Source organism: Mustela erminea, chromosome 9 (genome assembly GCF_009829155.1).
Source record: "Mustela erminea isolate mMusErm1 chromosome 9, mMusErm1.Pri, whole genome shotgun sequence".
NCBI lineage: Eukaryota > Metazoa > Chordata > Mammalia > Carnivora > Mustelidae > Mustela > Mustela erminea.
In genome coordinates, this window is record NC_045622.1 from 95525594 (window position 1) to 95548463 (window position 22870).

The 22870-nt window shown below is 62.4% G+C and overlaps 2 protein-coding genes across 4 annotated transcripts; one reads left to right on the forward strand and one right to left on the reverse strand.

The window, feature by feature from the left end:
• The first annotated feature begins 204 nt into the window (after positions 1–204).
• Positions 205–19242, forward strand: MAPK8IP1 (mitogen-activated protein kinase 8 interacting protein 1). Of its 3 annotated transcripts, none has more exons than XM_032359987.1 (12): positions 205–524; positions 11168–11273; positions 13156–13455; positions 15018–15099; positions 15376–16188; positions 16368–16443; positions 17021–17193; positions 17408–17517; positions 17604–17720; positions 17814–17884; positions 18016–18114; positions 18432–19242. In XM_032359987.1, the coding sequence occupies exons 1-12, from the start codon at positions 424–426 to the stop codon at positions 18502–18504; spliced, it is 2121 nt and encodes a 706-aa protein (XP_032215878.1). In that variant the 5' UTR covers positions 205–423; the 3' UTR covers positions 18505–19242. The 3 variants fall into 3 exon arrangements, with proteins under 3 accessions (XP_032215878.1, XP_032215877.1, XP_032215879.1); XM_032359986.1 differs by lacking the exon at positions 205–524 and adding an exon at positions 9563–10037 and having other exon boundaries at positions 16290–16443; XM_032359988.1 differs by lacking the exon at positions 205–524 and adding an exon at positions 9566–10037.
• Positions 19243–19269: 27 nt separating this feature from the next.
• C9H11orf94 (chromosome 9 C11orf94 homolog) lies at positions 19270–22791 on the reverse strand. The gene is made up of 3 exons (XM_032360014.1): positions 19936–22791; positions 19665–19738; positions 19270–19474 (listed from the first exon to the last, which is right to left on the reverse strand). Exons 1-3 carry the CDS (start codon positions 20037–20039, stop codon positions 19353–19355), a joined length of 300 nt encoding a protein of 99 aa, XP_032215905.1. The 5' UTR covers positions 20040–22791; the 3' UTR covers positions 19270–19352.
• Between the last annotated feature and the right edge of the window lie 79 nt (positions 22792–22870).

A 22870-nucleotide genomic window follows, 5' to 3' on the forward strand; every position in this document is an offset into this window, starting at 1 on the left:
CCATCCAAGAAGCAGAACCCCAAATGGCGCGAAGGCGCAACGGGAGGGGAAAGAGAGCAGAGGAGTCAGTGTGCGACTCAGAGCCGGGCTCGTCCGAGTCTAGGGGCCGCGGGGGCCGCCACTTCAGCACCTCGGAGAGCGCTGGCGGGGCGGGGCCGGGGGCGGGGCGGGGGCGGAGCTCACGAGACCCCGGCGAGGGCCCGGGGGCGCGCGGCGGAGCTCGCGCCAGTCCCGAGAGCGGCGCGCGGTCCGGAGCCGCGCCCTGCCCTGCGCAGGTGCGCCAGCCGCACCCGCCCGAGCCGTACCCCGCGGCGGCGGCGGTCTTTCGCCGCGCCCCCGCCTCTTTCCCCTCCGCCGCCGCCGCCTTCGCCGCCGCCGCCTCTGCGCCGCGCTCCGCCCGGATGGCCAGGGCTGTGCCGGAGAATGGCGGAGCGAGAGAGCGGCGGCCTGGGCGGGGGGGCCGCGTCCCCGCCTGCCGCCTCCCCGTTCCTGGGGCTGCACATCGCGTCGCCGCCCAATTTCAGGTGAGAGTCCCCGGCCGCTGCGCCCCGCCCTTCAGCCCAGGCTGATCTGCCCCGGCTTCCGCGTCCCCCGCCACCCACCCAACGGACCCCAGCCCCCAACACACACACCCCGATCCCGGGAACGAGGGGGCGGCATGGGGATGGGGTCTCTACCCTGGACAGAGTCCCCAGAAACCCCCCTCAGCCTCAAGTCCAGGCTGATAGCCGCTGCATAGCCAGTGGTGCAGCTGCCTCCGCCATTCCATGTCCTAGGCTGGGAGGTTCAGAGCTGGAATTGGAGGAGGGGGCGCGGAGGCCTCCTTCTCCCCCACTTTGGGACTGCGGCAGGGCCTGGGGTCTGGACTGAGATCCCAGAGGAGGCAGGCAGGCTAAGGCTTTGCTTATGCCCAGTTCGAAAGCTTCTGAATAGAGATGGGAGCAGGCTGGGGTGCCTCGTGGGTCCCAGTTTCTCAGGGCAACTGACAACCTTGGTGCTGGAAGGAAGAAGTCGGGGGCCCCTCCCCCAGCCCTGTCTGGTTAGAGGAGCCTAACTCCCAGGACTGGTATGGCCAGGACCCTCTGTGGATTTGGGCAAGCACGGACCTGGTCAGGTGTGTGCAGGTGCAGAAGGCTTAGATTCAACCAGGAGACTGCCCACCCAGCTCTGATTGGGGAAGTCTGGTTTGGGCAGCCCAGGAGTAGCCAAGGACATTGGGTGGAAGGTTTCCTGCTGGAGCAAGTACCCAGATCCACGCTCTGGGCTCCCCTTCACCCTCTCTCTGCCCACTCTCTGGTATTGGGAGGTGGATTTTAGAGACATGGACAGTGGATGTTGTGGGGAAGGGATGGAGATCCCTCCATCATAATCCTGGCCCCATTTGGAGAGAAGGAAGAGGAGGGTGTAACTGCTCCAGAGCCTAGGAAGAGGCCTACACATACCCCATTGTTTCTTCATCTAAGGAGCTGGCGCCTTCCCCTCTCCTGGGCCTGTCACCCCAGCCAGGCCCCAGCTGGGTTCTGGCGCCAGCCCCTCTCTGACCAAGGGGTTGCTGGCTCCCTGGCCCTCAGGTGGGTAGGGACCCCTGGGGATCTCTAATGGCATCATCAACGCTAGAAACCTCCCTGGAGGCCCTGAGCTGAGGAGTCAGGAGGACCAGAGGGAGGGGACCAGATGGAGGAGGCCAAGCGTGAGGGCTCTGGGGCTGGGGCCTTTGTGGTTGGTGCCTCCGAGTCATGAGGCTGAATCCTGAGACCAGTTCCCCCTGGCATGACACACGCTGCTGAGAGGCCAATACTGCCAGCCTACAGGAGGCCCTTCTGCAGTAGCACAGCATAGAGGAACCTGGGTTCAAATTTGAGCTCCACCACTTTCTGCCTAGCAAAGTGACCCGACAGTCCCATCTGTCAGGCGAGATAATGAATATTGATTCCTTAGTGTGCATCAAGTTGGTGTTCAACAAGTGTCCGCCCTCCATGCTGGTGACCGCTTCTGTAGCTCGTGACTGTTCAAAGCATTCCCAGTGCAGGTTCCTTTACCCCCACAGGCATGGGCACTGATCTGCCCATTTTGTAGATGACAAGACTGAGGCTCAGTAAGGCAGTGGCTTGCCTGAGGACCCCCAGTCCGAGCCTGGGGCCGTCTGTGTGTGTTCAGTGCACTCAGCCTCCAGGCCCTGCCTCTGGCCCAGAGGACAGCTTTGCCTCGCTCTACCTGCTTCCAGATCCCCAGGGGACAGTCCCCTCCACCCCACCCCATCCCTGGCTAGCAGGTTCTCATGGATGCTTTAGTGAGAGGAACTGATGAGGTGGGCGCCAGCCAGAGAGAGTGCTTTGTCCGGGCCAGGTGGGCGAGAACAGCTGTGCGCCAAGGCCAAGGCGTGGGCCGGCCCTCCAGGACACCCTGGCCTGGCTGTGGAGACAAGGCCAGCTTCTGGGAATAATAAGGGCAGTGTTTCCAGCCCCACATGGCGTTCTCTGCCTGCTCCAGCAGCCCCCGCTGACCTTTCCCTTGTCCTGCCTCACAGAGCCCTGCACCCAGCTCGGGTTAACCCGAGCAGACCCTGGTTAAGGCTCTCCCACCGCTCTTTGGTGGGGCCGTGGATCCAACTGGCCTGGGTTTGCCATCTGGCTCTGCCTTCCCACTTCTGTGCCCCAAGACAGGGCACTTAACCCTGGAGCCCTTGTTTCTTCTTTACGATGCCAGCGTTGGCTCCCACTCAGGATGGTCCCGGGACGGCACGTGTTGGCTGTTTCAAGGGCTGTGGAGAGCTGTGTTCCTGCAAGGCTGCTGTTGTTAACTCTGTATACCCCAGCCCCACTGTCAGCTTCCAGAAGGCAGAAGAGCTGATACCTACACTTGGGTCTGCACAGCGCCCAGCCCAGAGTCAGTGCTCAGTAATGCCTCCCTGGGTGATGATGCAGATCAGGCGTGCACGGGCCTCCTGGAGCTCAGAGGGTAACAGACCGACTCTGCTATCAGAGGATAAGGACGGGGCGCGCTGGCACCCGGGAGGCGCTCACTTTGCCCAGCGCCCCTCGAAGGGCTTTCTGCGCAAGAGCGTCTCATCCTCACCAGATCCGTGTAAACTGAGCATTGCCATTGTCCCCACTTTGCAGATAAGGAGAGACTGAGGTCTCCAGAGGCTAGGTGAATGGCAGAGCTGGGGTTCGGATGCAGGCGGTCTGACTCTAGAGCCACCCTGAAAAGAGAGCCTGGGACTAGTGGGGGAGAGCAGGGAGTGAGCACGCTGGGACACGTGGAGGCTGGAGAGAGCACCTGCTTGTTGCTGGTTGGTTTCAATAGATGGGTGGGTTGTTTTTGTTTTGTTTTGGGGTTTTTTGTGTGTGTTTTTGTTTGTTTGTTTGTTTGTTTTTTCCCCCTTCTGATGATGGAAATGCTCCAGCCAGTTTTCTGTAGTTGTTGATGGGGAACCGGGGAAGGGATTTCCCTTATTTGACGCGCCGCTGTTATGATTTGACTTCTACAAGGAGCATGGGTTACTTCTGTAACTTACACAGTTAGAAAAGAGAATTTAAAATTCAAGTGATACATGTTCATTAGAAGGAAAACTCTAGAAAAGAGACTTTAGAAACATAGCTTTTGGCTACACTGAGCTGGGTGGGTCAGATAAAGGGGAGGGACGGTGGGACGCGCCATGGGGGATGCGGATGAGGGGACCCCAGAAATCAGCTCGTCCTGACCGCCCCCCTCCTTTTACCGAGAAGGGGACAGGAGAGGGGGAGTGTCATCCCGCAGAACACACAGCACGTGAGTGGCCAACCCCAGGCCCCCTGACTGGCTGGATGGTGTGGTTTCCACCTCCCCATACTGCCTTGCAGATGAGAGATGTGGCCCCCGAGAGGCGCAGAGACCTCCTCATTTTTCTCTTCACGCGACGGCTGTTCCTTCCTTCCCTTCACTCAACAAATATTTGCACTTTGGAGGGCTCCCTGGACAGAGGCTCCAGAGACAGTCATGGGCCTAACGTCGTGCAGTCTGTATAGAGGGGAGGCAGACAGACAGACAGACGAGGCCTTAGCAGACAAGGTGACGGTGACTGAGATCCAGGGCCCAGGGGAGCCCAGGCCTGTGGGTCGGTGGCAAGCAGCAAAGGTTCTGTGGGAATGGCAGCATCGGCTCGCTGTCTTGGGAAGGTCCTGCCAGCCACTAGGTAGAGTGGACGGGGAGGCAGGGAGACCCCTGGAGGCTGGTCATCCTGCGTGCCACAAGCAGGGGCGGGAGAGGATGGGAGGAGGACTTCGGGGGTGGGAGGGATTAGCCCCATGGGTGAGGTATCTGGTTTTAGGGGTTGGGGAGGCTGGCGTCCAAAATGGTGCTGGAGATGGGTTGCCCTGGGGAAAGGAGGAGCTTGGCGGGCAGGGAGGGGAACTTAGTGGGAGACCTCCTGAGTCTGAGGTTGGTGACCACTGGGGTACCCAACTGCAGCGTTCAGGCTAGGGGTTGGTCTGGGGCCTGGGGTCACTGGAGAGGATGGGGCTGGGGCCAGAGACCCTGGGAGGAGTCTCAGCTGAGAGAGGTCCCCCCAACCCGAAAGCCTCAGAGAGGACATTGCTACCCAGGGGGCAGCAGAGAGCAGGGCGATGGGAGAGAACGGGGCCAGGCTGGTTCCAGCAGCCACGTTTCGGCAGTGGGAGGGGTTCCGGAAATGCATTGCTGCTGGAGCCACCTTCCCCCCCCATCCCCGAGCCCTGGGTGCCCCGGCTCCTACTGAACCCCCAATCTGGGGCCAGAGTGTTGACTTGGCTCACTTGCCAGGACGTGGCCATGCAGGGTCTGCACCCCGCCCCCCCACCTCTTTGATGTCCATATCCTTGAAGTCGGTCTCTGGATTTTTGGCTTGGGGCCCCCATGGATCCTACAAAATGGGGTCACTGCCACCATCCCCACTTAGGGGATCTTAGCCATTCTAGGATGTTATCTCTGCCCCCTGGCCCTCCTCCTGTGTCTTCTCCCAGCCTTGACCATGGGTCTTGCCTTGCTCGGGCCCCCAGAGCAGCCAGCTCCGCCTTTCTTCCTCTACCTCATAGTCCTTTCCTACCTGGGGTATCCCATGAGGGATACCCTGTGCGTGCGTTTGCATGAGGGTAGGGAATCGGTGCCAAGCGGAACACGAGGGCCCCCTGCCCTCAGGAAGGCACTCTGCGACAGGGCCAGCGGCCCCAGAACCCAAGTGGGAGCCTGGTGCACCCCGTCCAGAAAGCTTCTGGGGGATTGGGAAGCAGAGGAGAAGAGACGTCCTGCTTCTGGGTGCGTGTGATTCCGCACGTGAGACCATGGGCTTGTGCGTTCCCTTCGCTCCTTAATGCCGGTCGTCATTTTCCACGTTCCCTCCAAAATTTGTAACATTCGTCCAGGAGCCTGTGTGATGTTCCTTTCCTGGACACCCGGTCGCACCCCACCCCGCGCTGAGCTATTTGGTGGTTTTCTGTCTGTGGTTATGCAAAATACGCATTCTCGGGTATGAAGGTATAAAGCTTTCCGCGTATGGGACTGCTTCCCATCGCAGCTTTCCAAAAGCCAGAGCGCTGGGATCCAGACTTCCGGCTCCATATCAGCCCCGGGCTCTGTAAAGCCATCAGACACATTATAACCCCAAGTAGGGATTGGCCCTGAGGACTTATTTCTGGGGTTGGACTCGGTGTTTCACTGGCAGTGACCCTGGTGTGGACATGGTCGGGGAGGGACGGATTAGAGGAATAAAGCTCGTCTGAGCCCAGTGTCCACTCAGAGCCAAGGGCTCCCCCAACCCCACCATCTCGGCCAGCACCTCCTTGCAGAGGGCTGCACATTCTACCCTGGGTTCTGACGTAGGTGGGGACTCAGAAAGTTGAGTTGGAAGGGCAACCGACTTAGGGAGTTTTAAGAGGAAAAATCTAGAAGGACCTGTGGTTCACTCAGTCAACATTTATTAAGTAGCTCCCAGGCACTGCTTTGTTGATCAAGACAGACATGGTGCTGCCTCTGAGGGGAGCCCCCCACTGGGGGCAGAACCCAGAGGCGCAGTCACAGCGATCCAGGAACCCAGCAAGTGGGCCTAAGAGAGCGAGTAGCAGGGCTGTGTGCCAGGTCAGGGAAATCAGGGAAGGCTTTGAGGGAGCCAGTGGGGCAGGAAGGGTGGGGGTCAGCAAGGAGGGGTGGGGGGTGGTGATGACCCCCAAGATTGGGGGAAGCCCTCCTGAGCCTTCAGGCCACAGGGAATTTGGACCCCTTTCCCTAAGGGCCAGGGGAAGCTACTAAGGGACTCTGAGCTGGGGCAGGGTGACCAGACCAGATTTGTATGTCAGGTGTTGCCTTTGGTGGCCTGGTGGAGAATGGCCTGTAGGGGAGCCAGCAGGCAGTGGGGAACCTGCCTCTCTGCGAGCGCACTGGGGGCCAGCTGTCTGTTCAGCACTCACAGGGCAGCAGAGGGACAAGCTGGACACTTGAACCACAGATGCTCTCAGCCATGAGAGGGGCCCGTGGGACACCATGGCCAGGACCCAAGGTCGCTCAGTTGGATCCTTACCTGGCTTCCGGAGAGCCAGGAACGGGGAGACAGGAATGGCCTCTGGACAGCCAAATGCCTGGCTCAGGTTTGGCCCTGCTCAGCTAAAGCCTCAGCACTTTGCCACTTAACCCTTCTGCTGCCTGCTCTCCTAACCCAGCCCACTCCTGGGAGGAGGAACTGGCGAGGGCTAGGCTGCCATCGGGGGACCGAGGATGCCAGGGAGGCGGGAAGGCACGTGGAAGGGAAATGCACACGTAATAAACATCAGAGCACAAAGGCATGTTTGTTCATTTTGGAGGGCTCATGGCAGGAGGAGGCGGGGGGCACGGGGGAGGGGCGGGGGACGGCGCGTTCAGAACGCAGGGAGGAGGCTGCTCGGCCAGAAGACAGGACTGGGGCGTGCTGGAACAAGAGGTAGGGTTCGTGCAGGAAGAGGGGGCCTCGAACAGAAACATAGACTCCAGAGGTCCAGGAGGTCCGGGAGGTCCCAGGAGAGCAAACTCATGACTCAGAGCCTCCAAATGTCAACCTGGGTGAGACCTTGGGAGGCATCTCACCCGGACGGGCAAGCAGGTCTGACTGATGGACGGGCTGCCTCCGAGGCCTCCAGGCCAGGAGGTGAGGGAGCCGTCCTCACGAGGGCGTGTGATTCGGCTGGAGGTGAACCCCTGGTGCTCGGGGCTCCAGTTTCCAGGGGAAATGTGGGCACCCTCCCATCAGAAGGGGACACCCTCCCTCCCTCCTCCTGCTCCCCCCAGCTTTTCCTTCTTCTTCCCTTCCTCCCCACAGTTGCCTCTCTTGAGCTTGGAGGGCCCAAGGGTCTGTTCAGCTTTTCCTCCATGAAGGACCCAGAACATCTGGGGCCTTCGAAGCAGGAGCTAAGGGCAGGGACAGCGCAGGTGGGGGGTGACTTGCAAAGGAGACTGCCTGACCAGTCCCTCCCCTTGTCCCTTGGTCGTGACCCCCTCACAGCACTCCAGCTTGCCGCAGCTCAGCTCTGTGAACCCCCAGTAGCGCCCTTGGGGGGCGGGTATAAGTAGCCTCACGGCACCTTCTGTCAGGGCCTTAGGGCTCCTCATCTGGATAACAGGCTGAGTCAGACCCTCTCCCCGGGTGGTGGAGAGGATTGAAGGAGACACAGAGCATGAGGGTGCTTTGGTGTCCAGGGAGCGACAGCTACTCAGGTCATGGTGCGGCTGGTCCTGCTAAGTGAGGGCATCCGTATCTGGTCCCATGCGTCCTGTCCCCAAGCCTGCCGTGGTAACCACTCTGCCATCCTGCCTCACGTAGGAGAAAAAATTCAGATAAGAAACTCCCTTCACCTTCCCCACTGGAGCCAGAACCCAGTGCGGGCTTTCAAGCCCTGTGCTTCCCCCCAACGCCCCGTTCACCCCCGGGCCCTTCATTGCAAGAGGCCAAGGCTGTCCCCGCCTGCCCCCAGACCTGCCGTCCCAGGCCGTGGGTGTGCAGAGATGAGCCGAGAAGGTTCCCCCGCAGGCATGCCCTGAACGCTTGGGTTGGGGAGGAGCACGCGGATGCTGAGGATGTCCCTTGGCAAACACCTGCCAGGCGTGTACCGAGAGCCTGGTGTGTGCGAGACAGCCTCCCCAGCTCTGGCTTCCAGAAACATGCAGTCAGTCCAGCTGGAGCTGGGCGAGCGGGGGCCTGCCTGCCTCCCTTGCTGGGTATGAGGGTGGGCGACGTGAGCTCCATCCGTCTTTGGGGCAGCCTGGTGGGGTGTCTGATGGAGGCCTGGCTCTGTCTGTCCCCCACACTGCCTTGCATCCATGCAGATGGTGACACCAGCTACAAGTGAGGGAATGCCCAGGGGCCAGCGAGCATAGCCAGGAGGGCTGTAAGGCACGGCACAGGCAGGCTGGGAGGGCTTCCTGGAAGAGTGGGCTTAACCGAGCCTTCTTCCAGTGGGCGCAGGTTGAAAAGCCTGCCAGGGGCTCCATCTGAGCCCTGGACTAGACCCCGGGCAGGCAGGCGTGGGAGGCGTGGGCAGTCACACCCAGAGCTGGAGACCTTGAATGCCAAACCAAGCAGTCCGCCACTAGCAGGGAACCTTAGGGGGTTTTGAGTGGGGGCAGAAGGGTGGTGTTTCTCAGCTTTGCAGGGTGGCGAATGGGGTGGAGTACTTCCAACATGGGGGCACTGAGGGGAGCAGGCTGGTGTTTGCAGGGCGGGCAGGTGCGGGTCTGGGGCTGCAGAGACAGGAGCTGAGCCGGGACCCGACAGAGAAGAGAAGGAGAGAGGTGTGCAGGGATTCCTGGCAGAGTAAGGGGCACCCGAGGGCACCTCTGGATCAGATGCCCAGTGGCCCTGCAGCTCCCTGATGCTGGCAGAGTTCCAGCTGTCCCGGCAGCTGGGGTGTGATGACCAGCCACGGGCTTCTCATCTCCGGGCCCGAGATGCTGGGCCGTGCTGGCCAGATGGTAGAGCCGCTCTGGTTTCTGGGCCAGCCCAGCCCCTCCCCAGCCTCCCCCAACTTCCGCATCACAACCCTCCCCAGCTCTGGGAGCCTACCAGCCTTGGGCTCGTCTGTCCCGCTCCCTCGTCCTGGTCAGAATCCCTCTCTGCTCTTCCCTCCGGCTTCTGTGGGTGGAACTTCGCAGTGACAGAAAGCTCTTTGCCTTCCAGTCCTGCCCTGAGGGGTCCACACCCGGGTCCAGACCCGAGGGGTCTGCCCTTAGCCCTGGCTGTGGAGCCCCCTGAGCCCATAGGCACATCCTGGGTGCTGAAGGATGAAACTCTGGGGGATGCCAGGGTTCTGTCCTGCATCCAGCTTGTCCGTGGAGGCAATCCAGACCCTCCTCGGTCACCCACCGCTGTGTGGATGCCACCTGGGCCCACAGAAGCCTCCCTGAGGGGGTGTGAGGGCTGAGCACATTGCCATGTGGATGGGGACATCCGTTCGTGGAGAATTTCAGAAGCCCCCCCATCTGACCATTCAGGTGCCCTGAATGTGGTGCTGGCCCTTTAAAACAGATCAGGGCTGGCTTCTGGGGGGAGACATCCCAGATTTCTGCCATCTGCCCACGAGCCTGGGAGAAGGGCCACCGCAGCCCCTGACAGGGGCATTAGAAGGGCAGGTGGAGCCGGTGGCATCGATCGGATCGGATCGCAGTAACCCGATCCTGAGGGGGAGGTGGCAGCCACAGCGGCTTCAGCGCCACTGCTGGCCTGGCTGGGAAGGCAGCGGCCTGCAGCGGAGGGCTGGGCTGGGAAGCGCTGGGGCTGGGGCCCGGGTCGGCAGCCACTGCCTCTTCTGCTGGCACATCTATTTTTAATGAGCTCCCCGGGCTTCTGCAGCGGGCAGGACGCAGACAGGGAGGCCCAGGCAGTGGAGGCCCGAGGCCCCAGCCCTGCCCTGAGCCCTGGCCTCCCAACCTTTCTGGGCATGAGAGGGTGGCCCTGGGGCCCTGCAGCCCCCCAGCTGGGCAGGGCTCTCCATGAAGCTGGTGCTGAAGATGGATTCGAGCCCAGACAATGACAGCTGGTTGGAGGATCAGTGGGAGCGCTGGTAGGGGGTATAGGGATTGGTCTTGGGCGGGGGGTGGGGGGAGCATTTGGGGGACAGCTCCATGGAGCTCTGGGTCTCTGTTTGGTCTGACTAAGGCAAGAGGCAGGGGGTGTGGGCCTCCTAGGTCCCCCTGGGGGCTGGACCACCACCTCTCCCCGGTGACCTTGGACTCCTGGGTGTCCCTTGCTCTGTGCCTCAATCTCCTTATCTTATTTGGGAGAAGAGGCTCAGAATTGGCCCCAACTTCCCCCAGCAGAATTCTCCCAAACATCCTACCCACACCAAACCAGGTGGAGTGCCCGGGGCGGGTGGTGAGTCAGGTCTAGGGGACAAGCAGGCAGTCGCTGCAGTGGGGTGGAGGCATACAGCGGGCCTAGGGGACAGGGGGAGAGGGTTCTAGCACAGGCGGAGTCGTGGTGGTGACATTCTTTGGTTTGTCCTCCGAGTGCACAACGCCTCTAGCCCCAACCCCAGGCCTCCCTTGACCCCTCTGCTGCCTTCTGTTTAGGGTCTGTGCGCTGGGCAAGCGATTATGTGGTTGGAGAGATGAAATGGAGAACCCACAATGGGGGTGTAACCTCTCCTGGGATAGGCAGCAACTCGCCACCTTGACACCAGATTTCCCTTCACTTGCTCCCAGGGCTCAAGAGCCATTGGTCTTCCTGGGCTGGGGGCACGGAGCACTCTCCTGAGGCTGGGGAGGGGCCTCTGCCAGCTCCTTGGGTTTTGTCAGTGCAGGGGTTGCACCGGGAACACCCCTACTCCAGGCATCCCTTGGAGTCGCTTCTCAACTCTGCATCCTCCATGGGTGAACTGGCCTCGGCACCTGCCTTGACCCCAGGAGGCATTTCTCTGGCAGGGCCTCGGCTCTGACCAGCTGGGCCTTCTAGGCACTGCCTCCTGGTTGGCAATAGAGCGGATAGCTCCCAGCGGGGAGGAGCGGGAGTAACCTGGACCTCCCCTTTTTCTGCCTGTTACCCCTGGCCTCGGCGCAGGCGGACACCAAGTCCCACCCTCTGGGGACTGTGATCTGCCTTCGAGGGGCCACCCTTTAGAAGAGGTACTAGGAAGACTTCGGTGGGCTACGTAGTGCCCCTGGGTTGGTAACTTCGACTTCCTGTGCTCACCAGGCTCACCCATGACATCAGCTTGGAGGAGTTTGAGGATGAAGACCTCTCAGAGATCACCGAGGAGTGTGGCATCAGCCTGCAGTGCAAAGATACTCTGTCCTTGAGGGTAAGAGTGGGCTCTCAGGAGCCCAGGGGGCGGGGGGTTAAGGGGGACAGGGTGGGACAGGAGTGACGGCACCCCCGTATCTCTATATGGCATCCTCAGAAAATGAAATGACACCCAAAAAACACATCCAGTTTAGTGTTTGACACATTTTGGGGGTGCTCAAGCAGGATTTTTTGGTTGTTTTTGCCAGGGGAGTTAAAGCAAGAGGCAGCTCCCTCAACTGCCCAGCAGAAGGGAGAGGGCAGGTCGTCTTCAGATGTAGGGTTAAAGGAAGGATCAGGCCTACTCTAAACCCTTCCCTGGGTGGCCTTGGCATAGGGCCTGAGGCAGAGCAAGGGTGGAGTCCGGTGGAATCCGCAGTGCTCCGGGGCTGGAAGAAAAGAGCCAAGGCGCTCCCTCAGCTGCCATTGCACCAACCCACACCACATAGCCCCGCAGACCCTCCCTGGCCCGCTATTCTGAGGGCCCCTCTAGAGGGTTAATCCAGCATTGCTGCTGCTTTTGGCCTCCTGGCCTTGTCATGTAGGACAGATAGCTCTCTCCATTCCCTAAGTTCTGAATCCTGCCAGGAGATCCTCAGCATCTGGGGAGCTTGGGTCAGACAGGGATCCCCCTGTGTCTTTTCAGAACAGGAAGAAGGGGCCACTGGCCAGGACATGGGAGGCAAAGCACGGGACTAGGTTGCAGAACCCAGAGCTTCTGGCAGTCTCCAGCAGGGGGTGGGTGACCACCCTGGTGGTATTAGGAGAATAGTTAGTAAAGGAGAGCTGCCGTGTGAGCTGGGGTGGGGGGGTCAGCCTCCGGGTGACCTCCTGCCTGTCACAGAGATTCTGTAAGCTCTGCCAGGCAAGAGGAAACCAAGGGGTGAGGATGACCCTGCAGTACCCCATGCCCCAACCCTCCCCACTCTGGTTAGGCCAGCCAGGGCGGGAATGGTCACAGGGCCCTGATGTAGCTTCTCTAAGGTCACACACCTCTTCTGTAATGCCTCACCACCCTTTCACCCAACACGCAGTGGCACAGTTTTAGAGAGGGTGGTCCCTGCGACAGCCAGGGCGCTGAGGCAGTACTAGCTGGAGGTGTACCTTGTGGGGCCTTAGACAAGCTCTGGGGGCCTCTCACACCCTGTTGCCCATGAGTCCTCACCTCCCTGGGAAGCTGGGAGGCAGTTAACTGGGGAGGGAATCCGAGGGTCAGGGGATCTGTCCAGGGTGCCCAGGCGTTAGCGGCAGAGCTGAAACTCCAGTTACCGAGGTTTAGGATGGCCTAAACCTGGGAACACCCCAGGTTGGAGGGCCTTCAGACTGTGGACAGGTGCCGCGTCCAGATGCCCCCACTGGCCCCTGCTCCCCCCGCACCCCGGCCGCGCTTAGGACCTCCTGTTCACCCTGCGGCCCTCCCACCACCCTCCGCCTGGCTGAGGCTGTTTTCCCAGTTTTCCTCACTTCCCCCTTCAAATACTAACCTCCCCCCTCCATCCCTTGTGGGGCCCCGAACTCCTTGGCGACCCTGCGTCCCCATAGCAACAGCGGTGACCTCACTCTGGGCTCAGCTTACAACCCCGGTGAGGTCACTGGACGTTGCCAAGGGAACGGGAGGGTGCAGATAGTCAGGAAGGCTGGTACCGTGGGGAGGGGGCGGTGTGGACGGCCAAAGGCGCCGACTAGATTGGGGAGCAGTCGCTCTCGCGCGTCGTCGCTGGGGGCGGGAGGGCGCGGCCCCCTGTCGCCGGGCCCCCTGCCTCTCTCCCGTGCCCTCCCCCTTTGCGGCCGCAGAATGGACTCGCCCGGGCGGGGGGCGGTGCGCGGCGGAGTCGGCCCCGCCCCGGCCTCGGCCCCGCCTCGGCCCCGCCCCCTGACGCCCCTCCGTCCGCGCCGCGCAGCCCCCGCGCGCCGGGCTGCTGTCTGGGGGCGGCGGCGGCGCGGGGAGCCGACTGCAGGCGGAGATGCTGCAGATGGACCTGATCGACGCGGCGGGGGATACTCCCGGCGCCGAGGACGACGACGACGACGAGGAGGAGCGCGCGGCGCGGCGGCCGGGAGCGGGGCCGCCGGAGGCCGAGCCCCGCCAGGAGCCGGCGCCCCGCGGCCAGGGCCAAGGCCAGGGCCAGGGCGGCGGGGACACTTATCGACCCAAGCGGCCTACCACGCTCAACCTCTTCCCGCAGGTGCCGCGGTCTCAGGTGAGGCGCGAGCGGCGTGGGGCGAGGCTGAAGGGGCGGCGCCCGGAGGCCTGGCACGCGAGGTGTGGGGGGCGCCGGGCAGCTCGCTGCCCACCCCTGGCCCGCGGGCTGGAGGAGCGAGGAGGGGCTGTGTCAGAGGGACCTGCGGGCCAGGGCAGGGAGAAGTCGGCCTGGTGCGACTTCCCAAGGGGGCCGGCCCAGGGAGGTGGTCTGGGGTTGGGGGGTGGTGGTGGTAGTGGAATCTGCCTTAAGGGAGAGGGACCAGGTCGGGCCAACAGGATTTGGAGCCTTGAGTCTAAAGGAGTGAAAGGACCGAGAGGGACAGTGGAAGGATCTGGGTAAGGAGAGCAGTGGGGGCTTAAGGAGGACAGAACAGAGCTTTGAGGGCTAATTGCAAGGGTTTGGAGCTTGGGACCTAAGGTTGAGGTTTCCCCTTTAGGGTGTGGGGCTCCTGGAGAAGGGCAGAAGCAGGCCAGGAGAAAAGAGAGTCTAAAGTGGTCGTTGCTGGGGGAAGGTCATGGGAAATTGTGAATAGGTGGGGACGTGGAGCTCAGAGGCAGCAGGCAGGTGGAAATGTGGGCAGCTGGGAATTCCCAGAAGGCAGGGAAGAGGCATGGGAGGCGGAGCTGCTTGGCTGAGTTGGGGGCCCAGGGCCCCTGGGCTGGATGGCTGGATGCCAAGGAGGGTTGAATAGGGTGGAGGAGAGCCTACTGTGGCCCTTTGTCTTCCAGGCCCAGTCAGGAGAGGTACAGAAGAGGGGCTCAGGGAGCTGGGGCTCTTGGTGGAGGGTGCAGGTCCTGCAGGCAAAGGACTGGTGCCTCTCCCAGAATCGTCTGGGGTGGATTTTGGCAGCCAAACTCCTGAGAGGGCCTGTGAGTGTGTTCCGGGGGGGGGGGGGGACCTGAATAGTTTGTGGGGAGCCTTGTTTGTAGGCATGGTGAAGAGGGGTCCCAGGGTACCAGCCCAAGAGATCCAGGAGGAAGGCTGCTGACAACTACGTCTGTCATTCCTCAGTCATGTGCTGTTGCAGGGGTGGGAGAGCCATGCTATTGATTCATCATTTGGGTGATTCATCCCGGTCCCCCAGGCCGGCTGCTGAGAGACCCTTCCTCATCCATTTTTCAACTTCTAGAATGTCCCTGCCCCCTAGGCCATAGCGCTCCAGGACTTGGAGCATCTACTGTGTAAAGCCTCTGTGTCTGGGACTGGGGGTCCGGCTCTCTCCCCAGATGGCTCCTGCTTCTCCCCCACTTCTCCCCCATTTACCACCATACATATTGGTCATCACCGCCTTTGAGGAGGCTGACAAGAGCACCTCCCCAAGGGTTGGCCAGCTTCCCTGAGTCAGGATGGAGAGCCATCTAGAGCCAATAGGTCGGGCTGGGAGGGCTGTGACTTGCCACCCCTCCTGCCTGTTCGGGGAGGGTTGGGGGTGAGGCCCTGGGCTGGGGGGGTGGGCAGCAAATGGCCTAGGGATGGCCTGATGGGGGCAGGGCCAGGGCCTCCCTGTGCCGGGTACTGTTGACGCCTTCTGTCACAAGGGCCTTTTGTTTTCTGCACAGGACACATTGAATAATAATTCTCTGGGCAAGAAGCACAGTTGGCAGGATCGGGTGTCTCGGTCATCCTCACCCCTGAAGACTGGTAAGTCAGGACCGTTTCCCTTATCTGGCCCTACCCCTGCCTCAGTTTCCTCAGCAGAGAGCAACCCTGGCAGCCTCCAACTTGCCGAGTTGAGGTAAACTGCCTTGAGCAGGCCCATCAGAAGTCAGCTGGGGTTGGGGGAGAGCACTGGTCCCAGAGCACCCCCAGGGCTCAGGAGCCCTCGCCTGGGTTTCTGTGTCCCACATGCTGAGTGGAGAGGGCAGGGAGGCAGGGGCAAGGCCACCCGCCTTGAGCAGCGACCTGCCTGCCCTCCAGGGGAGCAGACGCCGCCACATGAGCACATCTGCCTGAGCGATGAGCTGCCACCCCCGAGCAGCCCCACGGCCACCAAGGACCGAGGCACCTCCACTGACAGCCCTTGCCGCCGCAGCACCGCCACACAGATGGCCCCTCCCGGCGGCCCCACGGCTGCCCCACCGAGCAGCCGGAGCCACTCGCATCGAGACCGCATCCACTACCAGGCCGACGTGCGGCTAGAGGCCACCGAGGAGATCTACCTGACGCCAGTGCAGAGGCCGCCAGACCCCCCGGAGCCCAGTTCTGCCTTCCTGCCCCCGGCAGAGAGCCGGATGTCTGTCAGCTCCGATCCAGACCCTGCCGCCTACCCCTCTGCAGCGGGCCGGCCGCACCCCTCCATCAGCGAGGAGGATGAGGGCTTCGACTGCTTGTCGTCCCCGGAGCGGCCCGAGCTGCAGGGCGGAGGCTGGCGGGGCAGCCTCGGGGAGCCGCCGCCACCCCCACGGGCCTCGCTGAGCTCGGACACCAGCGCGCTGTCCTACGACTCGGTGAAGTACACCCTGGTGGTGGACGAACACGCGCAGCTGGAGCTGGTGAGCCTGCGGCCGTGCTTCGGGGACTACAGCGACGAGAGCGACTCGGCCACCGTCTATGACAACTGCGCCTCCGCCTCCTCGCCCTACGAGTCGGCCATCGGGGAGGAGTACGAGGAGGCTCCCCGGCCGCGGCCCCCTGTCTGCCTCTCCGAGGACTCCACGCCCGACGAGCCCGACGTCCACTTCTCCAAGAAGTTCCTGAACGTCTTCATGAGCGGCCGCTCGCGCTCCTCCAGTGAGTCTGCGGCCGGCGTGCTGGGGCACCTGGGAGGGGGAGGGCGCCGAATCGAGGCTGCTCCAGGAAGGTGGCCCTGCCCATCTGCTTCGATGTGTCAGGACTGAGAGCTTGCTGCCTGGCCCCACCCGCCAAGCGGAGTGGGTCCGTTCTCCTCCAGCTCGGCCCCTCGCTTCCAGGTGCCGAGTCCTTCGGGCTCTTCTCCTGTGTCATCAATGGGGAGGAGCAGGAGCAGACGCACCGGGCCATATTCAGGTAAGAGCCCCAGTGCTGGGCCGGCCAGGCAACCGTGGGGCCGCCCCCTCCCTGCCTCTGCCCTCACTATGTGGCCTAGACCCAGCCTTCACGCTGGCACACGTCCCTCCACCAGCCCCAGGGGCACAGGGCGCACCCAGGCGGGACTCCAGGTGGATGGATTCAGGCCATGTGACCTGTGATGCGCCACCAGGGCCCGGGACCGAGCAGCCCATCTGGCAGGGTGGGCGTGGGGGTCCAGAGTCTGGGAGGGGTTCCGGCGGAGATGCTGCCCAACCCGTACAAAGCATAGCCCTCCCTGCCCTCCACAGGGAAGCGCTCACTTCCTGTTACCTCTGTGTTTTCCGAGTGGCTCTGGGCACTTCCTCCCTGAGCCCCCTGGATGGCAGGAGCCTGTCTGCGTGATCTTGAACTTCCCCAGGAACTAGCAGGCCCAGGCCCAGGATACTCTGTGGAGACTTATTGAACTGGTGCCGCTTTGGCAGCAGCCTGCCCCCCAGAGAGAGGGGGAGCCGATGGATAGCCCGGCTGGGGAGGCCCTGGTGGTGAATTTCTCCCATGCCCTTGCGGGGGACAGGTTTGTGCCTCGACACGAGGATGAGCTGGAGCTGGAGGTGGACGACCCCTTGCTGGTGGAGCTGCAGGCCGAGGACTACTGGTATGAGGCCTACAACATGCGCACGGGTGCCCGGGGTGTCTTCCCCGCCTACTACGCCATCGAGGTCACCAAGGAGCCCGAGCACATGGCAGGTAGCGTCCTTTCCCCTCCTCGGCGCCAGTAGGCCCCACCTTTGCCCAGACATGCTGCCAGGTGACTCTAAAGCCATAGGGAGGGCCCTCGCAGAGGGGACCACATTAGGTCCATCTCCCTCAGAGAGAAGGGAGGCCCGGCCCAGTTGGGACATCCGTGGATGGCGGGCCCGTCTGCTGCCCCGCCACCCCTCACTTCATGCTTGTTTTCCAGCCCTGACCAAAAACAGCGACTGGGTGGACCAGTTCCGGGTGAAGTTCCTGGGCTCCGTCCAGGTTCCCTACCACAAGGGCAATGACGTGCTCTGTGCTGCTATGCAAAAGGTACGTGGTCCCCGCCCCCCACCTGGGCCCCCTCCTCTCCTGGGGAGACAGACCCCCAGAGCCTGATTCCCGTCCCTTACCCACAGATCGCCACCACCCGCCGGCTCACCGTGCACTTTAACCCGCCGTCCAGCTGCGTCCTGGAGATCAGCGTGCGGGGCGTGAAGATCGGCGTCAAGGCTGATGATTCCCAGGACGCCAAGGTGACTGCCTCTACCCCCCCGGCCCCCCACCAGATCTCCCACCTGTGGGCCCTGCGGGCTGATGACACCCTGCCTCTCATCTCCTTCCTGTAGGGGAATAAATGTAGCCACTTTTTCCAGTTAAAAAACATCTCTTTCTGTGGATACCATCCAAAGAACAACAAGTAAGTGAGAGGGACACCATGAGGTGTGAGGGGGCGGCCTGGGGCCGATACGGTCGGGTGTGGGTCTGTGAGTATGTCTGGGGGGTCTGCGCCCCTGTCGCGCTCTCAGACAGATGGTTGTCCTCCCGCAGGTACTTTGGGTTCATCACCAAGCACCCTGCTGACCACCGGTTTGCCTGCCACGTCTTTGTGTCCGAGGAATCCACCAAAGCCCTGGCAGAGTCCGTGGGGTACGGCCCTGTGTGTGTGTGTCTGTGTGTCTCCTGCCGAGCGCCCGGCCCCAGAGCGAGCCCCGGGCCCCCTCCCAGCTCTGCGTGCCTCATGGCCTCGAGCCCAGGTGGGGCGGTCCTGAGGACTAGCTCCCCGCCAGGTAAGGCCCTTCCTTGGGCGGTGGTCTGACCCAAGAAGGGCAACGTGCAGAGAGCAGAGCCGAGCCCCTCCATCTGGGGGAGCCCGAGCCCTGCCCAGGGAGCCCCAGGCTCCAGGTGAAAAACCAGGGGTGGAGATGGTGTACTCCCCGTCACCTGTGTGTCTGCCTGCCTTCTAGGAGAGCGTTCCAGCAGTTCTACAAGCAGTTCGTGGAGTACACCTGCCCCACGGAAGACATCTATCTGGAGTAGCCGCGTGGCCCCGCTCTCTCCACCCCCGGGGCCCGCGCCGGAACAGTCGGCTGCCGACAGGACGCAGCACGCTAGCAGAGGGATGCCCGTCACCCCCAGAGGACGGGGAAGTCGGGGCCTCTGGCCAAGGGTGGGGGAGGGCGGGGTTTCGGGGAGAGGCAAATGCAGTTTATTGTAATATATGGGACTAGATTCATCTATGGAGGACAAAGCAGGCTGCCCAGGGATTGGGAGGGGGCGGGCCTGGGGAAGGGGGTAGCGCCAGGCCTCTGGCCCGGAAGGATGCCCATTGTAGGAGCGGAGGGCTTCGGCCCATCCTGGGCATCACTTCCTCTGCCAGGGCCTCTGGCTCTCCGGCTGTGGCTCCTGCTTTCACAAAGCCCATGCCACTTGCCAGCGTTCCCTCCACCCCATCCCCAACTCCCAACCCCAACTGAAGGCCCTGAGCTCATGCTGAGCCCAGCCACCTCCCAAGAACTTCGCAGCAGGTGGGGGGGTGCAGTCCCTGTTCCTGGCTCTGTCACCTGGGTGGTCTCTGGGTGGCCATCACGCTGGCCACTGGCACGTGTGGGGCCTCACCAGGGAAGGAGCGCGCTGCGGCAGGGCCCCAACCGGGCAGGAAAAGGCGGCTCCTGGATTGGCCCGGGCCAGCCAGGGCCTCTCAGCTGCTTCGGCTGTAGCCCCAGCTTGGTCCTGTCATCCTGGCCACAACTATTAAAGTGCCATTTCCTGTCTGGACTGCAGTGGCTGTGTCTCCCGCCCCCACCACTCCCCCCGGCCCCAGCTGGCGTCCGTGTCAGGAAAGCCCAAGCCTTGGCTGCACAGAACAGCTTTATAATGGGCGCCGGTCACAGGTGTGCGTCGTAGTAATACTCGGCCATGTCTGGCCCATCACGCTTGCGCTGCTGGGCTCGGGAGAGGAGGGGTCGAGGCCCTCGTGGCCAGGGGTGCTTGGGTCGAACCCCATAGTCTGAGAAGAGAAGAGGGTGTGGGTGGCAGGGGGAAATCCACCAAGATCACCCCAGAATGGTGCCATTTGGGATGAAAAGCCCCGGAGGCTGGGTGTGGGTGCCCTCCCCTAGGGCATGTGTCCCCGGGGGTGGGGGACACGCGGGGGAAGGGCAGGGGGGCGGCCGGGCAGGGCAGGGCTGAGATATTACCATCCACTAGGCCGGAAAGTGGTTGTGAGAGTTGCAGAGGGGCTGAAAATTCTTCAGGAACAGATCGCTGAGGCCTGTGGGAGGTGTTGGGGTGCTCAGCCCGGGCCCTTTTAGGCCACTAACCACCTCCCTGTGAGGGCTCAGGGTGGGGGACTGTGTGAGCTGCAACACCCAGGACTATGGCACCAGCCAGTCCTCTGGGAAGCGGAGCGGGAGGCAGCACGACAGAGCCTCCCCTGTGGGCCCCTGAGCCTGTGCCCCCGGGTATTACCTCAGTGGCTGGGGGCGGAGGAGTGCAGCTGCCAGGACGAGATAGAGGAAGAAGAGGCTCAGCCCAGCCCTGGGATGCAGAGCCCCCAGCATGGCGAGAACCATCTCCTATTCAGGTCCCTGTCCCCTGGCTTCTGCCTGCCCCTCCCCCGGCAGAAGGACGGAACTGCTGCCCACTCCCGGGCCGCCTCACAAAGGGCAGGGTTCCAGGGCTCGGCCAGGCCAGAAACGTCCAGCAGAGCTTTGGTCTTCATTTCATGTTGTCGACGCTGTCCGCCAACAGGTGCCAAACAGTTTCTTGCTCTAGTGTCACTGCCCGAGGGTTAAGGGCATAGATTTTTGGCATCTGATCTCCATTCTTAGCCCCACCTTGTCTCCTGCGAGGCGGCCATGTCAGTTGCAGGCTGCCTTCTCATCTCTGAGGTAAGGTGCATACTTGGTGCCCAAGAAGTGGCACGCAGGAGAGGTCACATGGAGCCCCAGCCGTTCCCACTCCGCGGCCTCCGGCCTCCTGCTGCCACTGCCCTGTTTCCCCCCACCCCCCCCAGTGACGCCTGGACCGTCCTCCAGCCAGAGAGCATCAAGCAGGCCATTCAGCCCTGGCCCGGGGGTCGGGCTGCTCTAAGAGACACCCCCCCCCCCGTTCTGCGAAGCTTCCAACAGCCCAGCGCTGGGGCTCCCCAGGCCCTGCCACCACCCCTGAGGTTGGACAGAGGGCTTTTGAGTCGGTAGCAAAGCCTGCTCCCTAGAGTGGAAGCTTCCCGAGGGTAGAGACTGGTTTTGTTCGAGGCAGGATCCCCAGCCACAGCCGGTAGATGCTCAGTCAAGATTTGTTGAATAAATGCAACGTGCTAGCATGGAGCCAGGCTCCTCCCGGCCCGTCGGAGTGCGCAGCCCAAGCTCACCTCCAAAACCCCAGCCCGCTCCAGACCTGTGCACTCAGAACCCGAGGGCTGAACAGGGCTCTGCACTTTGGGAACCCCATCGCTTCTTAGCAGACCTTCCAGGGGCCCAGCTCCTCACCCGTAACTGCCCACGTGCCCAAGGCTGGGAGAGGGACATCCCTGGCTCCTGTTCTTCAGCAACCCCCAGGGTAACAAGTGCTGGCATCTCCTTCAGACTGTCCCTGTGTGCTCTGAGCCCACACGCTAACTAACTGCTCAGTGGTCATCTCCCTTTCTGTGTCCTAGACACAGCTGTCCCTCAACAAGCCCGGGTCCCCATCCTCTATGGGCCGGGAACCCACAGTTCTGGACACTCTGCCCAACTCAGTCCCTCGTCCCTCACCCTCCTTGCCTCTAAGATGCCACCATCTTCCTCTAGCCACACCCACTCCCGAACCTACCTGAATCCAGGCCCATCCACTGCTGGAGGATTCTGCCACTGTGTCCCTGTGCTCAGCCTCCAGCACCACCCGATGGGAGCCCCTGCACCAGACCGCTGGGGTGAGGTGTATTTTTTTTAGCAAGTTTTTATTTGAGAGCACGAGCAAGGTGAGGGGCAGAGGGAGAGGCAGATCCCTGCTGAAGGACTCCGATTTGATCCCAATGGGGGATTTGATTCCGGAACTCTGGGATCAGGACCTGAGCCGAAGGCAGCAGATGCTTTACCCACTGAGCCACCCAGGCGTCCCAGGGATGAGGTTTAAAATGCTCCCCTCCCCGCTGCCTTCCGGAGACAGGTCTGAGTTTCTTGCGACTTGCTGTGCACAACGTCGTCTCCCAGCTGAAGCCTGCAGGGCACTGATGCAGGGTCACCCCCACTAGAATAGAGGCCTCCCTGACAGGTGTGCCCTCCACAGGCATCTGTCCTCTGCTCTCACATCTTGGACCTGGCCTTCCTCAGGTACTCGCTCCTACCTGTTCTCACGCCCCGCATGCCTCATTTCCATGTCTCCGCTGGTGGGTGAGTGCCCGGCGGGGAGGCCTGCTCTCCTCCCGCTGCACGGACAGCCCCGGGCCAGACGCCACTTACAGGGTACATGCCCGGCAACAGTCAGGGCTCCAAGCTGTGACCTCCCTGAAGAGCTTGTCCTTTCACCCTCCAGTCCTGGACCTGGATGTGCCTTCGGGGGGGGGGGGGTGGCAGGGAAAGGCTGGCTGCCCCCCGCCACAGCTCCCCCCAAGAGACAGAGGAAATGAGGCGTGGTAGAAGCTGGTGCGGATGGAGCCCTTGGAACTCAGAGGGCGGCTCATTGGGCTAGACACTGCGGCAGGAGAGGACAGTCTGTTCACAGGGGACAGGGGTGGCGGCTGAGAAGGGGACAGGCCAGGTAGATCACCCAGGCAGATCTGCCAGGCTGCAGTTGCTCGGTCTGGGCACTTGCACCTTCCCCAGCAGCGTGCGTGTGCGTGTGTGCGTTTGCATGGTCTCCAGGGAGCTGGCAGGGAGTGTGCATGGAGACCCCAGTTCACACTGCCGAACCTGCACCCGCTCAGGCTCTGAGTCCCTCTGACACCTGCCCCCAGCATTGGCCCCATGGCTGGCTGGTGCCTATGGGAGAAAACCTCCTGCCATCAAATGGGGGCTGGGGCTCCAGCAGTCCCCAAACCAAGCTGGGCCCACCATTCACCAGGCTCTGGCACAGAGAGGCTGGCAGGCTGGAGCGACAGGGCCCTGCAGGGAGGGGGCAGACAGAGGCTCTGGCCAGAGGCCACACAGGCACTGTGTGCCCAGCTGGGCCTTGTCTGTTGTCACCAGGATCGGGGACAGAGGTGTGGGATTAACCTCTGCAGCTGCCATGGCCAGCGGCTTCCCACGCTTGCAAAGACCAGATCCCAGCTCTCTGTGGCTGGAGAAGCCCAGGCCCCCGTCCCAACCGAGGGTTCTCAGCCCAGGGATGAGGGGCAGGAGGCAGTGGCTCCATGGCCAGAGAAGTTCGGGAGGTGCGTGGGTGGCCTGGCTGCTGGGTGGGGGTGCCAGGAGCGCCGGGCAGT

Excerpts from the sequence above, each read along its gene's own strand:
- MAPK8IP1 (XM_032359986.1), top strand. The coding sequence starts at position 9,967 with ATGAAGCTGGTGCTGAAGATGGATTCGAGCCCAGACAATGACAGCTGG. Across the intron at positions 11,274-13,155 it reads AAGATACTCTGTCCTTGAGG|CCCCCGCGCGCCGGGCTGCT; the intron begins GTAAGAGTGGGC and ends CGCGCCGCGCAG. Across the intron at positions 17,721-17,813 it reads ATGATTCCCAGGACGCCAAG|GGGAATAAATGTAGCCACTT; the intron begins GTGACTGCCTCT and ends TCCTTCCTGTAG.
- C9H11orf94 (XM_032360014.1), bottom strand. The coding sequence starts at position 20,039 with ATGGTTCTCGCCATGCTGGGGGCTCTGCATCCCAGGGCTGGGCTGAGC. Across the intron at positions 19,739-19,935 it reads CTCCGCCCCCAGCCACTGAG|GCCTCAGCGATCTGTTCCTG; the intron begins GTAATACCCGGG and ends CACCTCCCACAG. Across the intron at positions 19,475-19,664 it reads ACTTTCCGGCCTAGTGGATG|ACTATGGGGTTCGACCCAAG; the intron begins GTAATATCTCAG and ends TTCTCTTCTCAG.